The following is a 25,734-nucleotide window of genomic DNA, read 5'->3' as shown; positions in this document are numbered from 1 at the left end:
GTAATAATTATGTAGCTGTTGCAAAGGGCAGCAAATCTGTTATTCCTTCACCTAGATTAATTCTACAATGGCTTGTTTACTTGCCTCAGCTATTATAAGCCTACAGGGTTATTAAGGGTCACTAAATTTCTGATGTTATGTCAAATATACTTATTTTAATTTATAAAACTTTCTGATTGGGAAATCATATGACAAGGTACAAATTTCCTGCTTTTGACCTCAGTATCAATTTTGATTCATTTCAGATAAAATCTTCTGGTGGTCAAAGCTATATTAAGACATAAACAAGACATATCTGCTGCAGACATACACTGTGCTAAGGGAGTGAATCCTATCCAGTATTTACCTGTACTGTACTTCCTGCCTTTACTGTGTGCCCCCCAACAACTCCAAGTAAAAATATCAGTTGTTTTTACAACAAGAAAAAGTTGTAGAGAAACAATCCCTGAACGAATGGTAAAGGAAAGACTTGGTGTTTCCTTCCACCGATTCTGAAATTTTTAAAGATATTCTTCTAATAAATTACAATAGTGAATTGGTGGTTCTTCCATTATCATATGTAATTTATAGTACTTTGTACTGTTAAAAAGAGAGGACTTCATGAAACAGAAATGAGACAAAACATAGAAATAAGATTATGAAAAAAAACCACAATACTGTAAATATAACAATTCACTTTTTCTACTTTTCTACTAAAACAGCTAGTTATGCTAACCAAAGATGCATGTGAGATTTAACTAAGATGCATGTGGGATTTATGTGCATAACATTAAAAAAATATTTAAAATATGCTTATTGTCATAATGAAGCAATACACTTACCCCATTTTATACTGATGCATGGGACATGTACAGAGTTCTTCTACATGATACAAGCATGCCAATAAGTCAGGGTTACAATTACAGTAGACTGCAGACATATAGCAAGTGGTTTTACATTTTATGCACTGTCGTTCATCATCGGGCAACACTTCTAAATTCATTCTTTCTGATTCAGTAACACCCTGTAACAGACAATTCACAGAATAGCCATTATGTCAATAAGGAATGATGGAACAGACATTCTCAATCAAATCCACATCTTGTTCACTGCAGAACCTTCATTACAAGATACTCTTTATTATCGCCAGCAAACACATTAAAAGGTGTTTTGTTCTGTGGCCCAATAAGTAACATTTTGTTTAATAGTTAGCCAAAATTGGTTTCCTTACATTTTCATTGATGGTTCAACTCTTGCCTTCTAAATCAATGGTTCTTAATATGAATCATACCATACTTCTAATTTCTAGTCATTTTTCAGTCAACAGTGACTATAAGGAAGGTCATATAAATAAATGAGACTCAGAAGGGGGCCATGAGCAAAAATAGGTTAAAAACCCTACTGCAGGTTGTCCTTCACTTACAACCATTCACTATAAGTGAAGGAAAGACAGGCAAAGAGTACATACAATCATACTGCATTGGAAGAAAGAAGTCATGATGTACAGCACTTAAGGACTGTTAGGTGTATCCACAGATTCCAATCAGAGACCAGCAAGAGGAACATGAAGCAAAGTCAAAATTATGACAGAAAGCAGAAAAGCCACTGATATTCAGTTGGAACTCCAAAACAGAAGGAAGTGTAAGAAATATTGTTGTCAAGGTGACCAGCTAAATAAACCAAAGAGATCAGGAGGTGATGTTTGGTAGCCAAGGCTGACTAAGATTTAAACTGACATAGTTAAGACATGAGGGACTAGTTCAGACTTGTGGTGCCCAATGCAATTCAAAGCACTGGGGTGGTAAGCAGGAAAAGATCAAGATCTAGAAAAGAAGGGAACTTCAAACTCAAGTTTAGCTGTTGGGAGACAGCAAAGAAGGGGAAACCTTTTCCCATTGGAAGAGATGGTTGGGCGATCTTGCTTTCAAACCTGAGTGAAGGGACAGAAGAAAGGCTATATGTGAGTGCCTTAAGATGGAGGTGCTGGTGAAAGAGTAGGGCATTGTTGTATGTAATGTAAACCAGTTTGTCACCTGTAGAACAAAGGCACTGACCTACATGAGTGGAAGGTGCATGGTGTTGAAGGTGTTATAGTAGGAAGTGATATCTTATCATGCTACCCTGGGAACCTATTGAGCCTGTGAATCTTGGTGAAGCAGACAAGTCTTGTTAAGACTTGTCTGCTTAACTCTCTCACCCCAATCCACCTTACAGGGTTGTTGTAGGAAAGTAGAAGGCGGGAAGCATTGCTGACGTGAATTGAACCCAAAAATAAAATATAGAATAAAAATTTAACAACTGCAGTATCAATAGTGCCCCATCTTCAATCTCCCATTTTTGAGGAAGATTACTAAGAATAACTCAGAACTAGGTATGGGATGGAAAGCACAATGGTCACTCTTACGAATGATCTAGGGCAGGATTTAGGTGAAGAGTATATGACTATTCGTATGCTACTGGATCTTTCTTTCAATGGTCTTCCATATCATTAATCACAATGTTCTTCTGTGAGGAAAAAGAAAGATGTTGCAAAGGTTCTACAGTTTGTAAATAGGCAGTCTGAGGTTGTAGGAAGGAAAGGTCACATTACATTTTTGTTGTAGGATTCTTACTGGTTCCCAGTTTGCTGATTATTTATGAAGTTCTATAATGAAATGGGACTTCATTTTCTTCAAGGTTGCTAATTCCGGATAGAATTAGCCTTTTTAATGCATGAGAAGCTATCTGATAAGTTTCTATCCAAATTAGTAAGTAAGTAAATAAATAAAAAAACTTAAAATAATGCTATCTTAATGGCCAGACATTGTAAAGCTCTATCAAAAATAGTTTGTACTGCATTTATTTTTACTGATTTATTCAATTTAGATTTTGCCTATTATTTGTAAAAATAATAAAGGCAGGATTTAAACAAACAAATAAATATAAACACATAAACGACTGTGAACAGCTCACAGTATAAAAAAAACCAAAACATCACAAAAAGTTAAAACATGTAACAATAAGCAACATGGTGAATTCAGTCAACAACAAACATATCATGCACCAAACAAGGAGCTCCAGCCATCTTAGCACAAAGCCTGGGAGAAGAGCCTGATCTTCAAGGCTCTCTGGGTCCAAGTATCTGGATCTTTAGGAGAATCTGATTCCAAAAGTTGTCTCTGTCCTCTCACTAGCTGGGATATATGAAATGAAATGGTATAGTATCCACCACACCTTGGATTGTTAGTAAAAACAATAAAGGCAGAATACAAATAAATAATAAATAAAGCTGTCAAGTTTGTTTAGCTTAAAATTATTTCACAATTTAACATATATATACCCCCCAAAATTTACCAGCTTATGCACAGCCTCCCGTAAAGTCTTTTCATCTTCAATCATAATAGCCATATCTTTTTCAACTGTAGAAGCTACTACCACATCAAGAGTTTCTGCTTTGGCTGCCATTCGACATATCATCTCATCATGAGAAAACACACAATAGCGGTTTAATAAGCGGTAGTGCTCCACACATTGACGACCCAAAGGCAACTAAACAAAAAATGAGAGCAAATATAGTTTCTCTATGTTCTAAGGTAAGCAACATGATATCCATTGTTGAAAGATGTTGACTGAAGAAAATATTAATTTAATGCAGTTCTTTAGACTTAAGAATAAAAAGGCTAACAATAAACTTCTATGATTGTATACGAATAAACAAAATAAATTTATTATACAAAGGATGATTTAAAGCTTCAATTTTGAAAATGCGAATGTAAATCAAAATGAACTACAATCGTCCCCAACTATTAAAAAACTTTATATCTATTGAGTTGTTACTTTAGAGGATCAAGGCAATTTCCCTCTAAATATGTACAATAAAGACTGCTTGTAAAATTGCCAGATCATTTTTAAGGTTACCTGTAAACAGAACAGAATAGAATAACAGGATTAGAAGGGACCTTGGAGGTGTTCTAGTCCAACCCCCTGCTTAGGACAGGAAACCCTATACCAGTGATAATTAACCTTTTTGGCACTGAGTGCAGAAACTGGAGACGCACATGCGCGCACCAGACCAATGGAACCCAGAAGACAGCAGCTGGCCGTGTGCAAGCACACGACAGCCAGCTGTTTTTCTTCTGGGTTCTGGTGCGCATGCCCAGAGAGAGGGCTCTGTGTACCACCTCTGGCATGTGTGCCATAGGTTCGTCATATACCATTTCAGATAAATGGTTGTTCAATCTCTTCTTTAAAACTTCCAGTGTTGGAGCACTTACAACTTCTGAAGGCAAGTTGTTCCACTGATTAATTGTTCTGTCAGGAAATTTCTTCTTAGTTCTATGTTGATTCTCTCCTTGATTAGTTTCTATCCATTGCTTCTTGTCCTGCCCTCATGTGCTTTGGAAAATAGCTTGACTCCCTCTTCTTTGTGGCAACTCCTTAGATATTGGAACACTGCTATCATGTCACCCCTAGTCCTTCTTTTCATTAAACTAGACATACCCAATTCAGCAACTGTTCTTTATATATTTTAGCCTCTGGTCTCTTAATCATCTTTGTTGCTTTATTGTTACTTGAGAAAGTGTTCAGTGTAAAAAATGATTTCATTAAAAAGAAAATTCTGAATTTACTGAATATTTTTTCTCTGAACTTTTTCCAGTAAACTTAATTTTGTATAGTTATTAAATTACCTATACATTGATTTTACATACACCTAGTCAGCATATTTTTATTTTAAACAAAATTCATAACAGATAACTATATCCGTATCAGAAAAACTAACCACAAGCCATTTATATTTTCTAAACAAACTGATTATCTTCACAACATACCCAGTCAACAGTGCAGAAATTAACCGCTTCAGCAAAGTTAAAACCTTGATTAAAGCCACTGTGATAGGCTCTTGGAAACGTAATCACAAATTCACCAGCACACTGATTGGTTCGGTAAATCTAGAACAAAATAAAGTCAACACAGGACAAAATATAGTTATCACTTAGTAAATCTTGTTTTTACTTTTAAGAACACATTAAGAGCTTATTTTCATAAAAAAGAATATTCAGTTTATCCTAGATCAGTGGTGAAATCTGAACCAGTTTACTACCGGTTCGCTGGCTGTGCATGTACACTGAGCGCGCATGCACAGTGCACACCACACAACAAATGTGATGTGTGTGCAATCAGTGCATGCCAAAAGGAGGCATGGGGTAAGTAGAATAGCGTGCGGGGGGGGTGATCAGCTGTGGTGCATGATCTTTTTTTTTACTTTTAAAAGCATTTTTTTACAACCTATTTGGCCAACTGACAAGCCATCCCAAATCCATAATTTATTCTTGGTTTTTATCTTGGAAAATGAATTTCTTATTTGATGTGTTGTAGTTGCTGTTGTTGCTATTATTGTAATTGCTGGAGCTGATTTACAGCTCCTGTCATCACCAAGTAGTTGCAATTACAGCAGCATTAAAATGTATAAAAAATATTAGATATTCAGCTCATGTTATTTCTTATAACTAATTGCACATAAACTCTTTACAGGTAGTCCTAGACTTATGACCACAATTGAGCCCAAAATTTCTGTTGCTAAGCAAGAAAGTTAAGTGAATTTTGCCCCCATTTAAGTGAATCATTACAATTGTTAGTAACACATTTGTTAAGTGAATCTGGCTTGCCCATTGACTTTCTGATATGAGAACAATATGATACAGCATATTATATTATAGTCAGAATAGAGAAATATGTTACTAATATTTATTAGTTTTCTCATGCTACATGCAGGTTTTAATAGGCATTTATTAATGCATAAGAAAACTGTTACATCTGATAGGCTACTGCGTGATGCACAATGTGAACTAATCAGGCCTAACTTTGTTATAAATTAGATCATTTTTAAAAATCTTTTCCTTCCTTCTTTTTTATATTGTGCACTTTTCTCTCTGTTTTTCCTTTCTTTTAAATTCCATTTCCTGCAGTTTTTTTGTTTTAAAATCTTTAGTACAAATTATATTAAGAGAGAAAAAAATTACATTAGAACCCTCCAGAGTTTACCTAGCAAATCATGCATAATATTAAGGATCTACAATTCCTCCATACAGGATTAAACTCATTTGTTCTCTGGGAAAAGCTCAGCAAATATTGGTTTTGAACATTTTCAATTAAGTCAGTAAAAAGTAGTTACATTCCCTGTTCTATCACACCCATTTATAGAAACGCCTTGATGCAGCTATGTAAAAATATGTAAAACATTCCCAAATGATAAAAAAATGCATTAAAATATGTATCCTACATTGCAAGCAGAAGGAAAAAACAAAAGCTCAGTGACATACAGGCACACCATGAGACATTAGTGTGTTGGGATTCATAATTGTAACCAGCTGATGCAAAAGGTCTGGTTGAGATTCAAACAGCTCTGGAGCCAGTTTCTTCATGACATCTTCCAGTTGTTCAGCTGCATATCCTGGGGCTCCATACCATGTTTTAGGTTCCCCCCTACAAATAATGAAAAAAGAAGTTATAGAGCAGTTTTAAACTTAGAATTATAATTACGTATAATTAGGAAGACAAACAAGATGTATACCCAAATGAAAGATTAATAGTGCACATTAACATTAAAAGGAAATACTTAGTCTAATGATTTATATAAGTCAGGGATCATTAAGTATCATTCTTTACAAGCTCACCAGTGCAAATAGTTAATGGAGTAACTCCAGTGATCTTCAATATGCCAGCAAAATGATGAAAAGCACATCCCCACATACAGCCAGGGCAACTTCATTCCACATATATCTGCAGTGATGTGAGCAAGTACAGACTGTTCCATCACAGGCATATTATTCAAATTCCATCCGCTATCAAGATACTCCTAGGAGTAAAACAAAAAGTAGAATCCAACCAACCATAAAACATAAACCAACCAAATGAGGACCCAGATTGTTGGGGGCAATAAGTTGACTTTGTATATAAATATACAAATAGAATGAAGACTATTGCTAACATAGTGTAAGCCGCCCTGAGTCTTCGGAGAAGGGCGGGATATAAATGTAAATTAAAAAAAAATGGAAGAGGCAGCAAACTTTTTAATCTGATTGTATTTTTCTAACTTGACAATAAAGAATCACTGATTTATGCTTAAAACATTATAAAATAACACAGATAAATAACATCCATCAAGATTCAATATGTAAGCAGAACAATGGATAAAGTGATGGATGTCCAAGGATATCAAGGAAAAGGGAATACAGATGAAGAGATTCATCATTTACTTTGACATGCTGAAAAAAATCAAAATCTTGAAATATCTCCCTGTTTGTTTTCCTCCTTCCCCTAATTTCAAAGCTTTATTAGGCCTGGGAAGAGAAATTTTCTTTTCCTGTGTACTGTGTTGGAGTTCTGTGCTAGATAGAACTTGGAAGTCAAAAGCACCTCAGAGAATTTCACTTGTTTTTGAACTATCTGGGGTAGTGAAACATGAACCTCACTCTACTTGCACTGTAATGGTGACAATAATATTTTCAGGGTCAGCACAGTAAGAAAGCAGAGTTGGTTGGATGGGGGGAGAAATAGACAACTACCAGTATTCTTTAATTTTGGTCTTTAATTAATTTTTGATTTGGAGCTACCTAGAGTTTGTTATAAATGGGCAACAATATAAATATTTTAAGTGAAGATGAAATAAATAGTTTAATGGTTTTAACTTTAATGATTTTTATAGTTTTGTTTTAATAAATACTGCTTTAGTATTTCAAAATACTAAATACAAAATAGTATGAAAATATTGTAAAATATAAATAAAATTAAGCTATTTTATTTTATTTTATTTATTTATTTATTTATTTTTAGTTTCTAGACCAATTTAAAAATGGCCCAGAAACTTAATGTAGTCCAGAACTGGATAACAAGATGGTTATCAATATTGTCCCAACTTTCAATTCTGTTTCCAATCCTGACTGAAAGTGGTATTAACCCTTACAATCCTAAATTCTTTGGATACCTGAAAAGCTTTTAAAGCCTCTCATATGCATTATGTATCTGTATTCTAAAATTGTATCTAGAGTAATATTTCTGACTATTTAGACCACATGAAGTGAAGCAGATGGCTACTAAGAGATCTAGAGGTATGTAGCATTTGGATTCAAGCAGGCAAAATTGATTTGGCTTCACTGTCAGCAGCAACTTTTCTGGGCTTGAATAGTAACGCACATGAGCACAGGAAAATACTCATTTGAGTTAAAGCAGCAGTAAAAATAGGCCCCACACTGCAAGACATTTTCTCTCCTGTAATATTTTAGCACCGAGATAACTTTTACTTTCTTCCAAGCTTTTCAGGTAGTAAAACAGTAAAAAGATTCAGCCCTAAATGCTAATTTCTTGTTCTCTTTTAAATGTTACACATCTTTCTGGGCAACCTATATTCTGAATTAGTCAAGAAACAAATCTTACCTCTTCTTCTGGTCGGAGTTTAATTTTCCCATCTCTTACGGGAAACCCACTGCCAAATTCTTTTGAGGCAATATCAGCACCATATTCCACTGTCACATCCTCTTCAATTGTACTTACAAGGCGCCAAAACTCTTTCTCCACTAATTCTGTGGGGACCATCTGAATAGAAAGCAGACAAACATTACCAACAAATAAAACAAAAATGCAATGAGAATACACTGGGAGCATAAAAGGAGTCAAATGATATAATATGGAAGTAAAGAAAAAATATTTAATTTGTAAGGGGTATATTCAGCAGATATTTGTACTAACAAGTTTAACCATTTGGACAAATCACAAGGAAACAGAACAAATAAAGGAGCCAAATAAATTCTTTCAGTGATTTCATGTTTAATACTTAAATCATACAAGTATAATCTCAATTTATAACAGTTCATTTAGTGACCGTTCAAAGTTACAAAGGCACTGGAAAAAGTGATTTATGACTACTTTCACTTATAACCACTGCAGCATCCCCATGGTCATGTAATTTACATTCGGATGCTTGATAACTGGTTCATTTTTATGATGGTTGCAGTGTCCCAGGGTCATGTGATCCCCTTTTGCAACTTTCTCCTTCAATAGATAAGCAAAATTCACCTAACAACTGTGTTACTGATTTAGTAACTGTTGTGATTCATTTGGCAACTGCAGCAAGAAAAGTTGTAAAATGGGGCAAAACTCGTTTAACAAATTTCTCACTTAGCAACATAAATTTTGGGGTCAATTGTGGTTATAAGTAGAGGACTACCTTTAGTCTTCACCATTTATTCAGCAACCTTCAAATTTATGAGGCTGCTGAATGAATAGTAGTTGCAGCCAACCTTTGAAGTTACGTTCACTGTGGCTCACCAGTCACATAATAAAAACTTTAGGCTTTTCAGCCTGTTGCCTTTCTGACTACTGTGGCAGGTCAAGTGGGAGTCATAGAGTGATATGGGTAGGTAGCAGTAACAGAGTGCAGAGTAATCAAAAGGAAAGACATAGGGGAGAGACAGATGATGGAAGCTGAAGCAGTGTGTGTGTGTGTCCAATTACTTGTACAAGGATTATTCTCTCTACTATTCATGTTGTCTTGTATTTTTCTTTTTTTTTGGTATGGATTGCACCAATAGAAGCTAAACCAATTTCGTTGTATACATGATGTACAATGACAATAAAGGCTATTGAACAAGTAATATGCCCTACATTCCATGAATATTCCCTATAATGAAATCTAAGTTACAAACTAAATAAAAATATAAACATACATGCACTGGCATATTAAAATAATCTGACTTGAAGGCATCTGCCATTTCTCCAAATGTACGAAGCGTATAGTCTCGTGCTGCCTGTTCAAAGCCAAATGCTTCTTGTGGTTTATTGCATTCCTGTTAAACATAACAATGAATTAATATTGTATGTACAGTACTGAACAAAATCCAACATATAACTATGGAGTGATGGGCAACAAATAAATGTAATAAATACATAAATAAATTTGCAGACTCCAGAGTTTATAATATGGTCATAGAAGTCAGAGATTGCAATGCTGAAATTAAAAGAAAGGAGTAAAATTATGCATGATATTATGGGGATTATTTTTATTCTCTTCTAGAAGCAATATCATATTCATACATTTATTTAAATAATTAATATGGCAATCCATCTCACTACTGTGACTTGGGAAGGTTAAAATGAAATTAAAAGCCATCTCAAAAATTAAATTAATTTAAAAAAACCATTCAGCTACAATAAATGACTACATCATGTGGTAGATGCCCAAGTAGATAATTCCATCTTACAATCAGTAAGAAACAACAATCAATTACTAGTGTATCTATAACACTCTGACCCAAAAGTACAAGGAAACAACCAGGTCTTACAAAGGCCAAAAGAGTCAGGACTGTCAAAATTTCCAGGGAAATGCTATCCCATAGAATAGGTGCTATGATAGGTATATCTCTTAGATCCCACTTGAAGGCATAGCTTAATAGAAAGGACCTGGTACATGCCCACCTTGACACTTCTGATAAAATAAGCAGAAACAGGTGAGCCACCAAAAGGCCTGGTTCTACACTATACAGGGCTTTGTAGATAACAATCAGCACGTTAAATTGCACCAGCTTACTGGAAGCCAATGGAGTTCACGGAGCAATAATATTATGAGAATACTGTGAAATACTCAAAACTGTCTGTATTGCCACATTCTAAACCAGTTACAGCTCCTAAATGATCTTCAAGGAAAATTCCCATGTTGCCCATATTACAGTAATCCAAATGGATGGTGACAAAGGACACAAATAACCATGAATAACTCTCTTTCCAGAAACAGACATGATTGGCATAGAATATGAATCTGTGCAAAACTTAACTACACCTGCCATCTGCTACTTGAACAAGAACCATGAGTATAAGAAAAATGCAAATTGCTCACTGACACTGCCTAGGGAGGACTATCCCATTCCAGTTAAGAATGGAAAATCTCCAAATTCAGGAGGTTTTAGGACCTACAGTGATTTGGTCTCACCAGGGTTCAGTCAAAACCTATTCTTCTCCATCGAGGCCACCACAGCCTCTCACCCAGCAGTTTTATGTACCTGCTAATTTGGATCAAAAGAGTATAAAGTCCTCAGTCAACCTATAGAGTAGGGGCACTGAACTCAATCCCCTTCCCCCAATTGGAATCAATTAACTGAATAATGAACTGTGAATAGATTGGCTCTCATAGTGATGAGGGAGGTTACTATTAAACAGAGTTATGGGGAAATAAAAAATGAGATGCATTATCTAACATAAGGGTCAAATCAAAGAAAAACATACTTTTGTTTCATACAATTGTTTTTTAATAATGATAATCTTATCTTTTAGAAAAAAAGCTATAAGCTATATTACCTGAGCTAGACACTGGGGACATCTCCAATCTCCCTTGGGAACATCATGAAGAGGTGGTATCAAGCAAAAAGTATGATAACTATCATCACAGCCATCACATAGGAGCAAACGATCTTCATCGCTTCCACTGCCACATAATAAGCATACATACAAATCCACCTATTAAAAGAAAGTTGTGGTAAAAAAAAAATTCCAATATTTAATATTTTACTCTACTGCTCACAGTATGAAAACCAGACCAAAACAATTATATAAACATCTCATATTTATATTAGAACATAGTTGTTTTTACTGAACAACATACAGTGGATACAGAAAGTCTACATACCCATTAAAATGTGTTTTTGGTGATGTAAAAAAATCAGATCAAAATAAATCACTTCAGAATTTTTTTCACCTTTAGTATGACATAAAAGCTGTATAATTCAATTGAAAAACAAATTGAAATCTTTTAGGGGAAAAATAAAAATCTAGAATAATGTGGCTGCATAATTGTGCATACCCCATAACTGTGATGGCGAACCTATGGCACATCTGCCATATCAGTGGGCACGCAAGCTCAGCTTCGGCGTGCACACCAGAAGTAGGGAAACAGGCTGTTTCCTGCCTCCAGAGGGCCTCGGGGAGCGGGGGGTAATTGGGAAGGCCCGTTTTTTTCGCTGTCCCCAGTCTCCAGAGCTTTTCTAGCAGTCTGGGGAGGGCGAAAACGGCCTCCCCCCACCCGGAGGCCCTCTGGAGGCCAGAAATGGCCCGTTTGCCAACTTCTGGTGGAATTGGAAGGCCCTTTTTTTGCTGTCCCCAGCCTTCAGAGCCTCTCTAGGAGTCTGGGGAGGGCGAAAACGGCCTCCCTCCCCAGAGGCCCTCTGGAGGCCAGAAATGGCCCGTTTGCCAACTTCCGGTGGGATTGGAAGGCCCTTTTTTTGCTGTCCCCAGCCTCCAGAGCCTCTCTAGGAGTCTGGGGAGGGCGAAAACAGCCTCCCTCCCCGGAGGCCCTCTGGAGGCCAGAAATGGCCCGTTTGCCAACTTCCGGTGGGATTGGAAGGCCCTTTTTTTGCTGTCCCCAGCCTTCAGAGCCTCTCTAAGAATCTGGGGAGGGCAAAAATGGCCTGTTTGCCAACTCCACCAGAAGTTGGCAAACAGGCTGTTTTTGGCCTCCGGAGGGCCTCCAGGGGGATAGGAAAGGCTGGTTTCCCCCTCCCCAGACTCCTAGAGAGGCTCTGGAGGCTGGGGACAGTAAAAAACGGGCCTTCCGATCCCACCAGAAGTTGGCAAACGGGCCATTTTCAGCCTCCAGAGGGCCTCCGGGTGGGGGGAGGCCGTTTTCGCCCTCCCCAGACTGCTAGAAAAGCTCTGGAGACTGGGGACAGAAAAAAACGGGCCTTCCGATCCCACCAGAAGTTGGCAAACGGGCCATTTTCAGCCTCAGAGCCTCTCTAGGAGTCTGGGAGGCGAAAATGGCCTGTTTGCCAACTTCGGTGGGATTGGAAGGCCTTTTTGCTGTCCCCAGCCTCAGAGCCTCTCTAGGAGTCTGGGAGGCGAAAATGGCCTGTTTGCCAACTCCACCAGAAGTTGGCAACGGCCATTCCCAAGACAAGATATGCCATGCTGATAGGCTCCTATCCCAAAAGTTTGAATGTGGTCATAAAATCAAAATATGTTTCAATGAAGTATTAGTTTAAGGGTGTTCATCTTTATGCAATCACATTATTGTACATTTTTATTATTTCCCCCCAGATCAGGGGTGTCAAACTGGCAGCCAGATGCATCACATATAGGACACGCCCACCCCAGCTTCATGAATGGGAAAAATGTTGCAAAATGTCATGTGATGACGTGACACCATGAATTTGACACCCGTGCCCTAGATTTTTTTTTCAATTGAATTGTACAGATTATAGAGTATGTTATATTAAAAACATGGAAAAAATTCTGGAGTGATTCGAGATTATACATGGCACATTATAGGGTCCCCTACTTAAGCAGGAGATTAGACTAGATGACAACGCTCTCAGTGTACATAAACGAAAAGTTACATTCGTCAAGAATCACAAGGTACATAGTCATAGGGTACATAGTCAATATAAATCTTAAGGATACCAGCAACAAGGTTACAGTCATACAGTCATAAGTGGGAGGAGATGGGTGATAGGAACGATGAGAAGTTTAATACTAATGCAGACCTAGTAACTAGTTCGACAATGTTGAGGGAATTATTTGTTTAGCAGTGTTAGTGTTGGCACTTTGTTTTTGTAAAACTTGAGGAATTATCTTTCAGTTATCTACACTAAATGTGCATAGTATTTTTATAATTAGCATGAAAAATCCCAAATAAACATACTCACAGAATTAAAATTTTTCTTAGAACGTCCCTTTGATTTTTCTCTATCTGCTTCCCAAAGCCACTGTTTTTTCTCAACACCTTCTCGTTTCACTATAGCTTGAGGTTCTTTATCTATTAAGGCAAAACATTAACACTAGCCTAAGCATTTGGAATAGAGGTAAATCCATTAAAGAAAATTTAGTTGAAAAACTGATTTTTATTTAATCTGTAGAAACATACACATTAAAGATAGGTGATTTTAAAAAGTAAATTGGAGTATAACAAATTCTTTTTATAACGAAGGTCTTCCAATTTTGTAAACAAGAAAATATTTATAAAAATTTAAATTTTATTTAAATGAAAGACCACACAGAACTTTGAGCAATATACACTGCAAGACCTAGCTACAACCTTAAGGGGAAACTACGTTTTAGTGATTGGGGGTGCGGACCTGATGGGCATTTCGGAGACCTGGTTGGGCACGGAAGGGGGGGGCACCCCTTGTCGAAATGTGCCCACCAGGCTTCCGTGCATTTCATCAGCCGAGGGCCCAGGGTAGGGGTGGAGGGGTGGCGGTTGTTATTAACGAGGTTCTGAGACCAAGGGAGGTCACTGTACCACAGATAGCTAGCTATGAATTCCTCTGTGTGAAGTGGGGTCATGGGATACAGGTGGGTTTGCTGCTCACGTACCTGGCTCCTTGCGGCATGACAGCTGCCCTGCCCGAGCTGTTGGAGGTGATAGCCGGGGTGGCGGTTGATACCCCCAGACTTATGGTCATGGGGGATTTCAACCTGCCATCGACCGGTGAAGCATCTGTTGCAGCTCAGGAGTTCATGGCTTCCATGACGGCCTTGGACTTGACCCAAGTAGTTGATGGTCCCACGCACACAGGGGGAAACACGCTGGACTTTTTGTCTCTGGACAGTGGCTAAATGATCTTGAATTAGGGGATTTAGTGACTCAACCCTTGTCATGGTCGGATCATTTTCTCCTTCGGCTGGACTTTCGAACCACCAACCCACACTGCAGGGAGACGGAACTGACTCGTTGGTTCCGTCGCAGGCGCCTGATGGACCCAGAGAGGTTTCTGACGGAGCTTGGGCCAATTCCTGAGGACCTAGCCCACGGCTCGGCTGAGGAACTGGTCGCCGTCTGAGAACAGGCGGCGGTGGGGGCCTTAGACCAGGTTGTGCCTTTGCGGCCTCTAACCCGGCGTCGATCTCAACCAGCCCCTTGGTATTCTGAGGGGCTGAGAAAGATGAAACGCCGGAAAAGACGCCTAGAGAGCGCCTGGAGGACCAGCCGCTCTGAATCTGATCGAACACTAGTTAGGTCTTATATTCAGACCTATCTAGTGGCAATAAGAACGGTGAAACGGCAGTATTTCGCCGCTCTTATTGCATCGGCAGATAATCGCCCAGCCGCTCTGTTTAGGGTGACCTGCTCCCTCCTTGTTCAGGGAGCTAGGGACGATCCCTTGCAGGGACGGGCTGAGGACTTTGGAAAATATCTGCACGATAAAGTCACTCATATCCGGGACGGGCTGGATGCAATTTGGGTGGATCCGGGTGGGACGACGGAGGCAGATCTTGGAGATATTGCATGGGATGGGTTTGATGCTGTGGTTCCCGAGGACATGGACAGGATACTGAGGAGGCTGAATGCAACCACATGTTTATTGGACCCGTGTCCCTCCTGGTTGGTGCTGGCCACACAGGAGGTTACACGAGGTTGGCTCCAGGGAATTGTGAATGCTTCTTTGATGGAGGGTGTCTTCCCTACCGTCTTGAAAGAGGCGGTGGTGAGGCCCCTCCTCAAGAAGCCTTCCCTGGACCCAACTGTTTTAGCAAATTATCGTCCAGTCTCCAACCTTTGCTTTGTGGTGAAGGTTGTTGAGAGTGTGGTGGCGGATCAGCTTCCTTGGTACCTGGAGGAAACTGTCTATCTAGACTCGTGCCAGTCCGGTTACCAGCCTGGATACAGCACGGAGACGGCATTGGTCGCACTGGTTGATGATCTCTGGAGGGCCCGGGACAGGGGTTGTTCCTCTGCCCTGGTCCTGTTAGATCTCTCAGCGGCTTTTGATACCATTGACCATGGTATCCTGCTGCGACGGCTGGAGGGGTTAGGAGTGGGGGGCACCGTTTTCCAGTGGTTCTCCTCCTTCCTCTCCGACCAATCGCAGACGGTGTTGGCAGGGGGGCAGAGATTGGCCGCGAGGCGCCTCTTATGTGGGGTGCCGTAAGGGTCGGTTCTCTCGCCCCTCTTGTTCAACATCTATATGAAGCCGCTGAGTGAGATCATCCGTGGTTTTGGGGTGAGGTGTCATCTGTACGCTGATGATACACAGCTGTACATTTCCACCCCAAATCACCTGAGTGAAGCCATTGAAGTGATGTCCCAGTGCCTGGAGGCCGTACGGGTCTGGATGGGGAAAAACAGGCTCCAGCTCAACCCAGCCAAGACCGAGTGGCTGTGGATGCCAGCATCCTGGTATAATCAGCTGAGGCCATCGCTGACTGTGGGAATCTTTGGCCCCCATGGAGAAGGTTCGTAATCTAGGAGTCCTTCTGGATGCATGGCTGTCGTTAGAAGAACATATGACAGCCGTTGCCAGAGGAGCTTTTTATCAGGTACGCCTGATACGCCAGTTACATCCCTTCCTGGACTGGGATTCCCTATGCACAGTCACTCATGCCCTTGTCACTTCCCGCCTGGATTTGTGCAATGCTCTCTACATGGGGCTCCCCTTGAAGAGTACCCGGAGGCTCCAGCTGGTCCAGAATGCAGCCGCGCAGGTGATTGAGGGAGCGACTCGAAGCTCCCATATAACACCTATCCTGCGCAGGCTGCACTGGCTGCCGGTTGCCTTCCAGGTGCAATTCAAGGTTTTGGTTCTCACCTTTAAAGCGCTCCATGGCTTAGGACCGAGTTACTTACGGGACCGCGTGACTTGAAATCGCTTTTATTCCATCGTGCAGGACTCGCCTAATAATTTTAATGGGGATTTTAATAGTTTTTAGTACATTCAGCCTATCTAAATTATTCTTTTAAATGTGTTTTTAATTTTTGTATTTATTGTTCTTAGTTGGCTGTAAACCGCCCTGAGTCCTTCGGGAGAAGGGCGGTATAGAAATTGAATAAACATTAACATTAATGTAACAACAATGTAATTTTCACTTATAAGCTTACCATTGTCAGGCTTTATTGGAGTGCTCCCCATTCTGCGCCTTAAATTATGAGTTTTGGTCTCTGCAGTTTCTTCAATCTCAGCTTTAATATTAGTAGCCTTGTAAGAAAAAAAATAAGTTTAACATTTTTTTCATTTTAACATTTATTTACTCTTAAATTAACCTGCTGGAAACTGATTTCATACCAACAATAGACTTTTCCTATTTACACTTAATGTGTCATTCTTGTGTGAGTTCAGCTTTCATTGTGAATAAGAATTACACTATAATTAAACTACTAAAGACAAGTAAAATTAATGTGAAGATAAAGGAAGATGGGGAGTTTAGCTTCTTTTCTCAGCTGCTAGCAATTAATGCTTTCTTGTGGTAATGTAATAACAATGTTGAAGAACGTTTGCATGGAGCATCCCATAGTTCTGATTTAGCATTTCTAAGTCTAAAACGTAAGAAATTACTTAGACAAGGACCTTTATAATAGTGAAGAATTTTATATACTGACACTGCTCATGCACAGGATTTTGAGTACGTTTAAATCAAGATGGCAATTAATTCAAAAGTAATGAATTAAAATTATAAAATGTTTTAAAACATTTATAATGAAGTGCTCTAAATCATCTGCATGTTGTTAAAATTACAAAGTAACAATTCACACAAGTGGTAAATCAGGGAACCAAATACCCAGAATTTTTAGTAAAGCTAATTTGGTCACAGATCAAAGCTTTAATTCAAAGCAATACTGAGTAGTAGAAGTCAAATTAAATTGGTTATAGATTTCAAAGATTTATAAATTTGTTCAACTTCTACTCTGACATCAACATTTCACAATTAGTTTGCCCTCTTTAAAGCAGATTATAAAAATTAGATCCGCTCTAATGAATTTCTGTAAAAACCTTGACTTAGTGAATAGAGAATTTGGGAGATTCTGACATCTCCCCCAGTAGTCATCCCATTGTAATATGCACTGTTATGAATTTTTTGAATCCTGTTATTTTTCTGTGTACACTACTTTGAGTGATTGGAAATAATGACTTAGAAATATTAGTGATAATACCGAATTACCATATATGATTGTTATAAAAGATATTTACAGAATAGAAAAATTTGATCCACACATTATGCCAAGTCATAATTCTTAAAATATTTTATGTTAAATAAGCCATAGTTTACACATTATAAGCCAATAGGAAACACATCATTTTATAGCTTAATATAATGCGCTCACCAAAGCACTGCAAAAAAACACATTCCATGCTATGAACACAGGCTAAATACTCCAAATCTGGGCTCAGATGGCCAGTGATCTGAACCATTATATTCACACTAAGCATTACTGCTAATAGTTTATAGTAACAGTTAAAAGTAGTTGTTTCCACCAATACTGTACTGTGGGAAGAATATGCTATCTCTAAGACATGCACTGGAGTTGGGCCACCAATACATTTAATTAAATAACAATAATCTTTTCAAATGTGGTTAAATTAGACCACAACAGCAGCTGTGTTTATCATAACAACTTCAGACATAATCCGTAAACCTAAGAGATCATGCTCTTTAATTTCTGGCAATGGATGAAACTTCTATATTATGACCTTCTTACAATGATCACACATACAAAATCAATCTTACCTCCGATCTCATGCGTTTTGCACGACGTGCAGGAGGGCAAGTTTCAGATGGTTGAACGGATTGTCTCTGAGGAATATCATGGGGTTTATATTCTTTTTCCTTTGTACCACTGGTAATATCTGGCTTCTGAAAACACTAGAAAAGCAAGCAAAAATGAATTATTTCTTTGCATTTCATATAGAAGTCCCATTGACATTAAAATTACGTTAAGCTTTTAAAAGAAAGTATTATTACATGATTGTATCAATTGGGATGCCCAGGTCCTGTAGCTGTAAAACAAATCGAAATTATCATCCCTCCACCACGATGCTTGGCAGTTGGTATGAGATGATTGTGCTGATATGCTGTGTTTTGCTAAACATAGCCAAACATGACCAAACATCTGCACTTTAGTCCCATCTGTCCAAAGGACAATGTTCCAGAAGTTCAGATGCAAATTTGCAAACCTAAGCTATCCTGCCATGTTCTTTTTAGAAGTAAGAGGCTTTCTCCTAGCAACTGTTCCAAACCAACCATGCTGAGGCCTGTAGAGTCTGGGATTTTTTTCCCAATATCTCTGATAACTGCACTGTCGACTTTGGAGTAAATTTGCTGGGAAATCCATTCCTGGAAAGATTGGCAACTATCCTGAATGTTTTCTATTTGAGAATAATCTTCCTCACTGTAGAATGATGGACTTAAATTGTTTGGGAATGGCCTTAGAACTCTTCCCAGATTGATGGGCAGCAACAATTGCTTCTCTAAGATAATAGTTGATGTTTTTACTCTTTGGTATGGTATTAACACACACCTCAATGCTGGAGATCAGCAAACTCCAGTCATGATAATGATCAATTGATCAAGGGCACTTGATTAGTAGTACCTGGCCTGCTACTTAGTCTCTTCATACCTATGGAAGCAGTAAGGGTGTAGTTAGTTCTTCACACATTTTCCATCTTTTTTTAAAATAAATGACGACATGGTGTCATGTATTGCTGTTCGTCTGAGGTTGTATTTACCTACTTTTAAGAACTGCTATGGACCAGATGATTTTTACTAGCTAAGAGATAAATAAGTGTGCCCTAAATGTACTCTGAACCCCAATCAGGGTATCATTGACTTAGCCATTTATACTCATGGGATATGTTGAGTTTGTCTGACTCAGAAGTTATTCAAAATAGTATAATGAAAAATTTCTCTGTGTATGTATGTGTTTGGCTCCGGTACTGCTTCAAGCAGTAGGGTCATAAAGCATTGATAGAGAAGACCATTTGTCAAGTATGGTAGCACATAAATAAATAGTAATAATCATATTAATGTTTTTTTTATTCATTCACGTTTTATTACTATATTAATATCCAACCTTTTCTTTAATGAGTTCAAGAAAACACGTTTTCCTTTCTAGCACTTCAATTACCCTGAGCTTAAATTATATATAATGACTGGCCCAAGATCACCAAACAGCATTTCATAATTGAATGGAGAATTGAATCAGTTGAACCAGATGTTAAAGGTTAACAAGATGTATTACCAACATTTAGAAAACGTAAGTAAAATTTAAGACACCAAAAAAAAACTACATTCTTTAAGTAACAGAAATTAAGAAAGAATATAGTATATCCAATTGTTGATAATTAACAAACATAAAAACTGATTTTTGAAGTCTCGTGCAAGGCTTTAAACTTTTTACAACAATTACACAATCAGATTTTTTATTTGGAATTTTTAACTATGAATTAATTTCAAGCCCCTCTTCTTCCAATGTATTTTATTCATAAGTGAATGACTGAATCTCAATTGCTCTCATTTCAATAACATTGCTGAATTTCGCTCACTCTAAACTGGAAGATACAGAAAGATATTGTTTGGTCAAGACTTTGGTCACAGTTTGGAATGAGCATGCAACCTGGACAGGATCATATCTATACAAACTGTGTTTGTGGTTCCTGCAGACTTCCTTGGTTTATTGAGGAGCTATAAAAGGTGAAGTGACACAAGGGACATCTAGATAAAGCCAATTATCTCAAGGTAAGAACCTTTGTGAGGACTTACTTTGTGATGTTAAGAGCACAAAGCTATTGTGTCTGCAGATTGTCGCCAGTAGCTCTATATGGAAAAACAAGAACTAAGGGAACCCCTGCAAGGCCAATGTGAGGAATGTTTTCAGTATATCTATCAGATAAAGTCACCTAACTTCATTTGAAGATAAATTTCAGTTGGAAAAATCCTTTGGAAATGTCAGGAACACACCAGAGCTTAGTTACCCAGAAAGAGTTTGAGCCAGTTACCCTTAAGAAAATGGTTAGAGTTCTTGGGGCTATGGGGTTTGTCACGTTTCAGACCTGTGTGCCTCCAAATTAAAGCCTCCAGAAAGATGACTGTGATGGTATGGCTTTTGAAAAAGCAACTTTGGGACTTAATTATGCATTAGATTTTTGCCCACAACAGCCAATGAAAGCTGGTCAAAGAGATGAGGTGAAGGAGGACTCTAGCCAGTTAACAATTGTTTGAAGGGATAGGGCAATTTCAGTTTCCTGAAACAGGCACTGATGTACCCCACTCATAAGAGTCTATTTCTGGAAAGTTACATACAATATGCTGTTTGCACTGTAATGGCCTGTCTATACAGTAGTTAACTGCTATGATTTAAAAATAATAATAAAATTATAAAATTATTGAACAAGATTATCTGCAGATGCAGGGCAGTATGTCATTGGTCAACAAATTAGTGTGATCAATCTGAAACAGGTAAGACGCTACAGGGTCTAAATCAGTGTCTAGAGACAATAAAAGGTTGTATGAGAAACAACATCTTAGTACACTGAAAGTCTCATGTTCTCATTACATTTTCAAGCATTGGAAAAAAACAGCCTAGGCAGTGTGTAACTCCTCCCTGAAAGAATAGATACAGAGTCTTATAACAATTACCTTAACAACAAAGACTAAAGACGAACAGAAAAAATTATTATTCTTGAGTTCAAAGCAATAAGATTAGTGAAAAAATTAAAGACAAAATTTCAGCAAGTGACTTTGCTTTCAAATATGGGATCTATACATAGGGAATTTGAAGTTTAGATTCTGGCTTTCTTTTTCTGCAATTTCAGTGTCAACAGAGAGGATAGCATTCTTCTTCTGAGAAGTTGGATTAGTCTGCTCATCTATTATTGTTTACTTAACAGTTACAAGGCACATTATTGTTGTTAGAATCCTTCTTACACCTTGGAGTGAAGGATATGGATCTAGTCTTTCACTGAAAAGCCCAAAAAAATCACATTGGCAGCTTTTTCTGGATCAAAATAGGCAACAGTTGCTCATATCTCAATAAATTTTAAGTAAATAATGGTGTTTTACGCATAACCATTAAAATAATTAAGCACCAACCAATATAAAGTACTGCCATTAAGTTACCGAGCATCACACAAATCAGAACTATTAGTCCTTGATATCCTTACTGACTGCATATTTACTCCCAAGCTTATTTCAAAACAGTGCTCTTAATGTGAACAGATGCTAAATGGACACAAGTGCAGGTTAGAATATATTTTGGTATGTAGCAGCCCCACTTTTACAATCCAATGAATAGGCAATACCTGGACAACGAGATCACATGGTTGTGGCAACCCTTGCCATATGACTTCCTGACAATGCAGATGCATCACAAATTATGTTAGTTCAACTTCATCTAGTATTATAGTATGTATCTAGTTTCCTAAGATGTGAAATGTATTAACTGGAAATATACTGATATTCCATCATAGTAACAAGCATTTTGTTCGAGATGCTTTTATACTATGAAGGTTAGGAATATCGAATTCTGTTTTTATCAGTGTCAAGTGTATAAATAATGTTCCAAAACAAAGACAAAGATATATATTTAACCCTTTATGTTTCGTTAAAGTTTCTTTCAAGTCAAACTCAACTCTTGGTGGATTCTGTGTATACATCCATGTAAATTTCTGGACAATAAGTAGAAGTTGTATGATATTGCTAATCCAGGAGTGGGCAACCCCCAGTCTGTGGACTGGCACCGGTTGTTGTGCCCCAGGCCCAAGTAGGTAGTAATAAACTTAGTCCGTGAAAAACAAACTTTATTCAAACAGCTGGGAATTACTTCATTCCCAGCGTCATTCAACTCAAAGTAAAACAAATGCCTCCCAACACAAATTCCTCAGTTATCTCACAAACCTTAATCCAATTAGGCAAACTGCTAAAGGCCCTTCCTGGCAAACATACAGAAGCCACAAAAACAAAGACATATACAAAGCAGAAGACGCAGCTACAACGTTGTTTTCCGGCAAAGCTGAAATGCCGGTGCTGGTCTGTTTTAAGCCTTATGGGAGGGGCCAATCATCTCTTGGCCCTACTCCCGAGCTGTCCTCTCTGCTTGAGCTGCTCTTGCCTTCTGGCAGCTCTTCTCATGCGTGCATTAGGAACAGGCTCCTCCTGTTCCTCTGCCTCACTACTATCAGTCTCTGGAGGCTCTGGAGTCCGCACCTCACTTCCCGATGGCCCTGGCCTCACCTCAGCCTCCTCACTGTCCGACTCCGTTGCCAGCTCCATAGGCTGCTGACAGACCACAACATCAGTCCATGGCATGCCAGAAACCGGGCATGCAAACAAGTGAAGCCCCATCTGCGGGATGCAGGCAGCATATGAATCCACGCCCCTTCCGGTCCACGGAGAAACCTCTCTCCATGGAATCAGTTCCTGGTGCCCAAAAGGTTGGGGGCCGCTGGCTTAATCTATATGCTCAATACTACCTGGAAGTATCGTATCCACACATCAATCAAACCAACCTATTTAACTCTTTAGCCCCAAAACAGATGCTGCTATCTGCTGAGACAATATACTATTCCCACAGTATATGCATTGTAATGACAGATGCAAAGTATCTGCCAAACTGGATTCTTAAAAATGAAGCAAAAACCGTCATTTTAATGCCCCTTATTTGCAACATTTTTATTTGCTTATAAACATATTTCTATTTTCTGATTCTTAAGAAAAAAAACTCCTTATTATTGACAAATAGGTCTCTCCATAGGCCAGTTATCCCCTTTTACTTGAATGGAATGATGATACTGATGCTGATAAAAAAATCTACAATATTTCACATGGAAGAGGACCCAGGAATTGCCTGTTTAAGGTATCTTAAAAAGGTATATTACATACTCTAATAGCACAGACATTTTTCTGCATGCTATTTTTGCAAATCATTACATTCTAAGAGTATCAGAACAAATGAAATTATACCTGTCTGTCTATTCTGAGGGAAAAAATATTATAGCAAAGTTCTACAAAATGCATGATTACCTCATTTTGCAGAGTTTTAAAAATTCAATATTGAACAGAATGAAATGGAGAAACTATTGCCAAGTTAAAAAAGAAAAAAGAAAGATGAGGCAAGATAGGCACATATATCAACAATGGAAAGTCAGGAACTAGTTAAGGGTACAAGTGGAGTAAAAACTCCATACAGCTCTTCTGACATAAAACTTAACAATTAAAATACGAACACGTGAATTCTGATAAACATTTATCACAAGTAAGAATTTGTTCATCTCTTTACCACATTTCAAGAAAAGAAATATAAATGAACAATCAAAACTATCATGTTTATAATCTATTTAAAAAAAATCAGAAATACCTGCAGTTTAACTCAAAAGCATACTTTAAAATTGAGAATATTTGGTGCAATTCATTTTAAACTACATATAAGCTTTCATATTGTTCAAAATTAGAATTTTTTTCTAATACCATTTCAACATTGAGGAAAAAAGTTACCAGTCAGAAATGTTTTGTGAAAAGTATGACTCAATCTAAAATTTTCTTTTTGCTTCTTAACTGCCATCTATCCTTTTCTCATTCTAGAATTTAATGTGAGAAAACCAGAGGAAAGTAAATCCTTAGAATTTTTCAGAGAAAATATCAAAATCTAATATATCAATTGCTATATCCTAATGACTCCAATTTCACTAATTAGTAAGAGCCATAAGCATTCTTCTATTATCATAGCTGAACATAATTCCTGCCGAAATAAGGAAATATATTTTAATACCATAAACGTTTTTCTGTATCAAGTAAATTTAGCAGATATAAATATGTGGTAATACTAATTTAGTTTCTTTTCACCAATTCTTCTGTATCAAAGTTTTTTATGTGTATGTATTAAAATGTCATTATACTAGCATTTGCCTACATTGTATTGAGCAGCAGAATTTGATCTTTTATTTAAGTAGAAATATTTCACCAATATGTATAAATAAACAAAATAAATTAAATAGATTTTATAGATCCAAGTCCTTGGATATATATATAAATCTTAAAAATGTTTTATGATCAAAAGTAGAATTGAACCAGGAACAAGTAAGATAGAAAAACAATAAGATTCATTTAAATAATGATTAATATACAGAATATGCAATTTAAATATTTTGCATAGGAGATGATCCAGAGAGCATCCAAAATGGTTTAGAACAAAGATGGGAAGGGATGTCATTCAAAAAGTCATGTCAAACATACCTTTTCCAGAACTGCATCATCCACTAAACACATCAGTTTGGAACAAATGTCTGGTGCCTATTGCAAGAGAGAGCTTGGAGAGTTACAACTTAAAGGAACTGTGACCTTGTAAATGGAGGCCACAAGTAGTCATTTGAAAATCATTCAATTTTAGAATGGCCCTTAAAAAAATCCTTCAGGTTTTATTTTCAAACACATCTGCAAAAAGTAGATTTTGAGTAACACAGTAACCAAAATGACTCTGACTGTTTAGGATGAAAATGGAAAATTGTTTATATGTTCCCGTCACAGTAACTATGACTATGTAGTAACTATGATAAGTGGTAATGAAGAAAATGTGCACAAGATACCTCTCCAGTTCTATTAGCCTCAATAGCAATAGCTACACACAAAATGATTAAATGAACTGCAGCATTTGCCTAATTAGTCTAATCTATAGAAATATAGGGAAATGATCAAGACAGAATCATGAATATCATTTTTCTGGTCCAAAACCAGACAATTTTACTGAGACAGTCTTGCATTATTAACATTTCTAGACTAACCAAAATGTTCACTTTTTTCCAAAAGATATATTTCTTAACTGAGAAATAATAAATACTGCATGCATGTTTAAATACTACATTTAGTAACTAACTGTAAAACACTTTAAGAAAGATATGAGCTGCTACAGACCTCAACTGGTTAGGATTTACAACTGTGTTTTCCCAGTGAGGCAATGTAATGCAAATTGACTAAATTCAATTCACTTACAATTTTACCATCACAACAACCAGTCTGGATTCATCTACT

General features: G+C 37.6%; 1 protein-coding gene across 2 annotated transcripts in view; it reads right to left on the bottom strand.

Moving 5' to 3' along the window:
- Nucleotides 1–25,017, bottom strand: part of KDM5B (lysine demethylase 5B) — a 41,881-nt gene extending 16,864 nt beyond the window's left edge. For both annotated transcript variants that reach the window (XM_058174523.1, XM_058174524.1), the window contains exons 1-12: nucleotides 24,943–25,017; nucleotides 18,445–18,579; nucleotides 16,820–16,916; nucleotides 13,647–13,756; nucleotides 11,305–11,463; nucleotides 9,681–9,800; nucleotides 8,392–8,550; nucleotides 6,633–6,814; nucleotides 6,279–6,441; nucleotides 4,788–4,907; nucleotides 3,313–3,507; nucleotides 822–1,003 (exon numbers count right to left, since the gene is read on the bottom strand). In XM_058174523.1, coding sequence (XP_058030506.1) covers nucleotides 822–1,003; nucleotides 3,313–3,507; nucleotides 4,788–4,907; nucleotides 6,279–6,441; nucleotides 6,633–6,814; nucleotides 8,392–8,550; nucleotides 9,681–9,800; nucleotides 11,305–11,463; nucleotides 13,647–13,756; nucleotides 16,820–16,916; nucleotides 18,445–18,579; nucleotides 24,943–24,975 — 1,655 coding nt within the window. In that variant the 5' untranslated portion in view covers nucleotides 24,976–25,017. The remainder of the gene's footprint in view (nucleotides 1–821; nucleotides 1,004–3,312; nucleotides 3,508–4,787; nucleotides 4,908–6,278; nucleotides 6,442–6,632; nucleotides 6,815–8,391; nucleotides 8,551–9,680; nucleotides 9,801–11,304; nucleotides 11,464–13,646; nucleotides 13,757–16,819; nucleotides 16,917–18,444; nucleotides 18,580–24,942) is intronic.
- Nucleotides 25,018–25,734: the final 717 nt, after the last annotated feature.

This window comes from Ahaetulla prasina, chromosome 3 (genome assembly GCF_028640845.1).
Source record: "Ahaetulla prasina isolate Xishuangbanna chromosome 3, ASM2864084v1, whole genome shotgun sequence".
NCBI classification, from domain to species: domain Eukaryota; kingdom Metazoa; phylum Chordata; class Lepidosauria; order Squamata; family Colubridae; genus Ahaetulla; species Ahaetulla prasina.
This window is presented reverse-complemented; position numbering and strand designations above follow the sequence as displayed.